At 42.8% G+C, this 6,084-nt stretch overlaps 1 protein-coding gene across 1 annotated transcript in view; it reads right to left on the bottom strand.

Annotated features, from left to right (window-relative positions):
- The window catches only part of BAAT (bile acid-CoA:amino acid N-acyltransferase), a 17,172-nt gene extending 11,442 nt beyond the window's left edge, over positions 1–5,730 (bottom strand). The window contains exons 1-3 of the mRNA XM_019665746.1: positions 5,466–5,730; positions 2,175–2,673; positions 1,906–1,937 (exon numbers count right to left, since the gene is read on the bottom strand). Coding sequence (XP_019521291.1) covers positions 1,906–1,937; positions 2,175–2,637 — 495 coding nt within the window. The 5' untranslated portion in view covers positions 2,638–2,673; positions 5,466–5,730. The remainder of the gene's footprint in view (positions 1–1,905; positions 1,938–2,174; positions 2,674–5,465) is intronic.
- Positions 5,731–6,084: the final 354 nt, after the last annotated feature.

Genomic DNA, 6,084 nt, shown 5'->3' with positions numbered 1-6,084 from the left:
CTCTGTAGTTATTTTTTGGTCTGATCCTTCCTGTAAGCCTCTGTATCTGCTGTTTCCTTTGTCCCCTCAGAAGAGGTTATTAAGAAGGGATCATTGATTTCCCCTATTTTACAAATCCTTTCCCAACTCTTCTTCTTATTCTCCTTCTTAAAACTTCCATACAATGTATTGACTCAATACAGATTTTATTTTCAAGTTGAATTAATTTGAATTGCTGGCCATCCCCACTCTCCAGCATGCATCCTGCATCTGGCCTGATCTTCCCAAGTGGACAGCAGACTTTTCAAGGACAGCAACTATGCGCTAAAACTTTAGGGATCCTATTGATACTTATGTAGTAAATCATACAGTGTACATGCTTAGGCATTATGAGATTTACAACTAGCAGGAAAAAAAACTAGCACCAAAAATATAATAAAAATACTCTACTTATATAGTGCTTCTGTATTATAAAATATTGGGGTTTCTTCCCAAGTCATGGTTTCTCTTTATCTAAAAATTACCCTGAAAGCCCAGCAGTAGACACTCAGCAGCTGTTTAAACCATGTGACCTCCACCCTGAGGCCATTGCTGATTTGGATCATGGCTGGACATGTGATTGAAGATGTGTCAAGGATGTTCTCCTCTTGCCAATTTAGAACTGGAATTCAGAAATCACTAGTCACTCTATCAGGGTCAGGATTAAAGGTGAGGTCAAAAGGTACCTAGGTAGCAAAAATTTACTGGCATGACCAAGCCCTGAAGTCCTCCTGTAACTTTGGACCCTGAGAGTCCCTCTTGCCTCACCCTATTCCTGGTCCTGGACTCTTTGTATGTGGCTGAACCCACAAGATTCAGAAGCTATGTTCAGATGATCACAGAAAGCCAGTCTTGAGGTGCAGTGTGGAAAAGTGAGGGGAGAGAGAGACAGGGACAGAGAGAAATGTGGTTGTTCTTAGCCTAAGAAACCCCTGGGGAATGGGTAGCTCATTTAGAAGGTCAGGGGTTACCGTATTTCCCCATGTATAAGACACACCCTTTTTTGAAAAATTTGGGGTCTAAAAACTGGGTGCATCTTATACAGTGGTTGTAGATTTTTTACTTGCATTTCCTGCTTTTTCGCGCTTGTTGTCTTTGCGCTCATTGTTTAGCACTTGTTACCGGTATATTACGTAGGTTACGTTTTGCCACATTCTGCCCAGAAATGGCTCAGAAAAGATTTTCATACAGTGCTGAATTCAAGTTAAAAGTGATCCAGTTTGCAAAAGTGAATGGAAATTGTGCTGCTGAACATAAGTTTGGTCCTCCTCCAACTGAGAAAACAATCCGAGACTGGCTATGGGAAAAAGAAACCCTACTGAAAACACCACGGCAGAAGGCCATGAGAGGCAATATATGAAGACAGTGATTCGTTATCAGACACAGATGAGGACAAGCTAATGGTTGGGAGTTTTGAGTGATGAGGAGTTGTATGAATTTTATGATGAATAGAACTTGAGTTCAATAACTTTATGTAATACATTTTTTTTCAAATTTTAGGCCCAAAAATTAAAGTGCATCTTATACATGGGAGTGTCCTATACACGGGGAAATACAGTATGTAGACACATGTAATAGGCAAGAGCGAAGTAAGGAGGTAGGTTTCAGAAGACTTCAGTCTGTGAGAGAATCGATCTTAGAGCTAGAATTTTGTTTTGAGGTCTCAGCACTCAGCTGACTATTGAATGCTCGATGTTTTGTCTCCAGTTTTTCTGGAGCTCTGTTGCAGTGCAGCTGTGCAGCCGTCTGTCCTCCTGCGCTTAACCCTAAACTGACCCTTTTGAGGACAGTGCTCATACACCTGTGTCTCCCTGTTTGGCTCCAAAGGATGGCCGGTTAGTCAATGATGGGTAAGATTCCTTGTGGGAGGAACAACCTAAGACAGGCATGGTCGTGTGGAGGCNGGAAAGGGCCTTCCCCTGTGAGCAACAAAGAAAGGAGACAATGGGATCAGAAAGAGTGAAAAGGGGGTCAAGTAGACAGCCATGTAGATAGAGGCCTAGCAAAATGAATTTCACCTTCACACACAAACACACAATGGCACGCTAGCTTGACTGTATTATGGGAAATACTAGTTCTCCAATAATTTGATGCCATGTGTTTTAGTTTTTACTTCCATCAACCATGTTTTCTCTATCACCAAAGATCAATCTCACCTGGTGGGAGAAAAAGGGCTCCTCGCACACGGCCTTCTCGGATCTGAATCCGCTGTGTCCCAGGGCAGGAGTACCAGCGCTGCACCACCTGGCTGACCCTGGGCTTAACCAAGGCTGAGTCGTAGAAGCAAACTGAGTCGTATAGGTCCAGAGTGACCAAAAAGGGGCTGTTCATCACATCCCTCTTCAGCAGCCTCCCAAAAACCGTCTCAGGCTTCAGAGACCAAAAGAGGCCCATCGGATGGACCCCCACGTAGTCGCCTCCAAATGAAGGAGCCTGCTGCAGGTCCAGCTCACCAGCTTCGTTAGACCTATAGAAAGCTTTGGACCGGTACAGTTTTCCCTTCTCATCCTTCAGAGATGCTGTAAGGGTCACCAACTGCAACGGGGGCAGGCCTGTCGCTCGGATGTGCACTGGCTCATCTGCAAGGGCACTTGCGGGGGTAGCTGTCAGCTGGAACATTGGCGACTGGCAAAGGGGCGGGTGGTATTTCCTGCCCTGCGGTGGAAGAGGGGATTTTAAGTTGGAGATTTAAATTCTGATCAAAGTGAACTGACATCTTGAGATGATTAACCATAGATTAACCTTGGGAGAACTATGGGGTGGAGCTGGGCCCCTTGTGAACTCTCTAGTCCTGACTTCCTGTTAAGCTTTGTGGTAACTTCTGGGGGAGGGATTCAAATAAATGCTTACATTAGTTCTGGCCAAGTTGGACTTCTAGAGACAGTGCAAAGTATGCAAAACATTTGGAGGAGTGAGAAGAGGACACGCAGAGAGTACCCATTATTCTCATTTTACCTAGGAGGAAACAGGTTAAGTGATATGCTTAAGGTCTCATAAATAATGAATAGTAGAACAGGAAATTCAGGTTAGGTCTGACATCACGACCTCCTGTCTTAGCCATTTTAACAATGCAGTAAATCTCAGTTTTGTGGTTTTAAGTTGAACTTCAATTCCTCAATTGAGATAATACTCATGTGACCAATTTCACAGGTGCTTGTTAAGACTGGAAAGGGTAATAGATGATAAAAGGTTTATAGGAAGGCTTAGTGCTGCTTTTCAGACCTCACACCTACCTGGGGTACAGTTACATAAACAAGAAATATATTGCAGTGGTGTTTACTTTTTTAATCTCTAATCCCTCCCTGCCTTTGTAAGATTGACTTGCATCTCTTTTCACAGTTCCTATTATTTGTTTTTTTCAAGGGAAAATAAAACTATGATCTTGTGTCTGCTTTTATGCCTTTCTAATGGAGTGATAAGTGTCAGTGTTTGTAATAAAGAGGCTGCAATATACATTTGATCAGCCATTTCTTACTCTGCTCAATTATGAGGAAAATTTGGGTGTTTCTTATCCTTCCTTCCTTATCCCTTCTTTCTGTCCTTCCCTCCTTTCTTCTATACCTTATTCCACAAAAGATTTGAACCTGTTTACAGAAAAACAGATACAGATTAAAATAAAGATAAAATAGGATCTAGGAAAAGATGAACTAGAGTCAGAGGCACTGGTCAAAAAAACCCTGAAACGCCAGATGGCTCCAGTTCAGATCCCTCATATGAGGGCCAGTGACACTGCCNTATGCTTGACTTGGAGCTGATGGGTCCTGGAGAAACACACTGTTCCCCATAATCCCCAATAAAAATATTTTTAAAAACAATAAAAAATATACAAAATTATATAATGTAAGTTTTATGTGACACAGGAGCCCTCATAAGAAATGAAGACACCCCACCCTCACCCCCGCCCCAACAAAAATGGTAAACCCTACTTGCTTTTACATTAGGTTAAACCAGGAGAGGCAATTGTGGAAAAGTAAGCTATGTAGTGCTGACGAAAAACATCCAGCCTAAGAGAAAACTTTTAAGAGTTTGTTTGAGCCAAACTGTTGACAATTGCCGAGAAGCAAAATCTTGGATTGAGAAAAAGCTCCAAAGAATGGCAGTTTTACAGCTTATTTTATACATAAAATCAAAGGAGGAAGGTTACATGCAATCCATTGGTGATAAATGAAGGGGGTAGGAGAAAGCAAAGCGGGGAAATCTCTGGGATTGGATAAAAGTGAATTGGAGACACAGGTACTTAATCACATAGGTGGATGCAGGATAGCTTACAGCTTGCTTTTTACAACACATAGAGATGGTAATCAGGAGACAAGCATAATAATGAGGAATTTTGCAGCTTCCAGCTCTGGTCCTGGAAAAAGGATTAAAGATGTTATCTTAGGTACAAAAAGACAACGAACAGGCCCACTGAAAAAGCACAGATTAACTTAATGAGGAAGCTGAAGATGTGACTTTCCACTATGGCCCACTTAGTTAAAAATTTTGTGTGTGTGTGTTCATGCCATCTTATTTTCAGTCTCCTGAGCTTGACAGGTTTGACATGTGGCCCCTTTACCATCCACAGTGGGGAGGCTAAAGGAAGATAAGAATTATTTTAACAAGGCCTGTTTGCATAGACTTCTCTCGATCTCAACTTCTGGTCTTTGATGATAAGACTGTTACTTTCCTTCTGGTACAGGGAGGACATCTTCCATCTGGGAGTTTTATCTCCTGCTTTCAGGAAGAAAAAGGGGAGGGTCAGAGGGCCCTTTTTGCATTTGCTGTTTTTTTAAGTGCTAATAAATTTTATGTCAAAGAGGCATATTTGGGGGTGACATAGTCTGGTTTCCCTCAAAGGAGAGGGAAGAAATGCAGCAAAAATAAGTGATTCTGGAATGAAGACTATTCTAATGGGTTAAAGTCACCAGGTGTACTTAAGAGATTTCATGGAGCCTCCACACACCTGCAGCACAATCAGTGGGAAATGGTGACTCCCTTTCAATGCTGAGACCAAAAAAGAAGTGTTAGTGAACAGACCAAAATTTATTTAAAATTTCTAGAGAATAGAGTTTAACAGCCNAATAAAGCTGAGCAAAGGTCACCCATAAAAATTAAAATGTCTAAATCAACACCCAAAAATTCCATTCAGTTTAGGAGCCTGTTGCTTTTCTCTCTTCATCACAAGCACTTCCTTCCCCTCCTTCCAAGCAATAAATCCTAGAAAAAAATTTCATGAGTCAAGAAACAATCTCTCCATAAATAACGCTAGCTGGACTCTGACTTTTATAACCAAGATTGCTGAGCAATAAAGCACCAGGGATGGTAATTGCTGGTCTCTGGGAGAACTGTGTTACCTGCTGAGATGAGAGAAAACACACACAGCAAAATGAAAGCAGCCTTCCCCAATGCCCTGCCGCTGAAATGAGAAAGAAGCCCTTCTCTGACGACAGCCCTGATTGACCACTTACCCTGAATTAAGCGGCAGGAAGCAGTCTTGAGCAGGATGGCTTGCTGAGCCAACTAGCAGCACCCAGACACTTGCCTGTTGCTCGCTAATTTGTATCACTCAAAACACTCCAGCTTTCTGTTCAAAGTTCAAATTGTTTGCCAGAAACCGTCAGCAGCTCCTTCTTTTGCAGCCCCAAGTGACAGGGTTACCAGCATTTGCTGCCACCGGGACCAGGAAGAGGCTGGGTCCAGCTGATGTGATCAGGGCAACTGTTTCATAATGGAGTCTCGGATTTCATCACATGGCTCTGGTTTTAAAGACTTTTCCCTGGACTCCTCCTCTCCACTCCTGGCTCTAGTCTCCTTTATTTCCGTTCTTTCCAAATCTCCTCCTCTAAGTCTGTGGTCTCTTAGGCAGCTGCCTTTTGGGTGACTTCTAAGAAGCTGAGACCCAAATAGCCATCTTCAGAGCAGTGTAGGTTACAGATTCGCCCAGGGCGTCTCCAGAAGACTCCTGGGTCTTGGCACCCGGAGATTCTGACTTGATAGGTCTGGGGTAAGGTTCTAGGATGTGTCTTTTTAACAGATGCTGATCCATAGCCCAGTTAGCAAACCACTCTTCCCAGAGACAATAGAAGC

The sequence above is a fragment of the Hipposideros armiger genome, unplaced genomic scaffold (genome assembly GCF_001890085.2).
Source record: "Hipposideros armiger isolate ML-2016 unplaced genomic scaffold, ASM189008v1 scaffold_451, whole genome shotgun sequence".
Lineage (NCBI taxonomy): Eukaryota > Metazoa > Chordata > Mammalia > Chiroptera > Hipposideridae > Hipposideros > Hipposideros armiger.
Note: the sequence above shows the minus strand (reverse complement) of the source record. Positions and strands in the feature narration are given on the sequence as shown.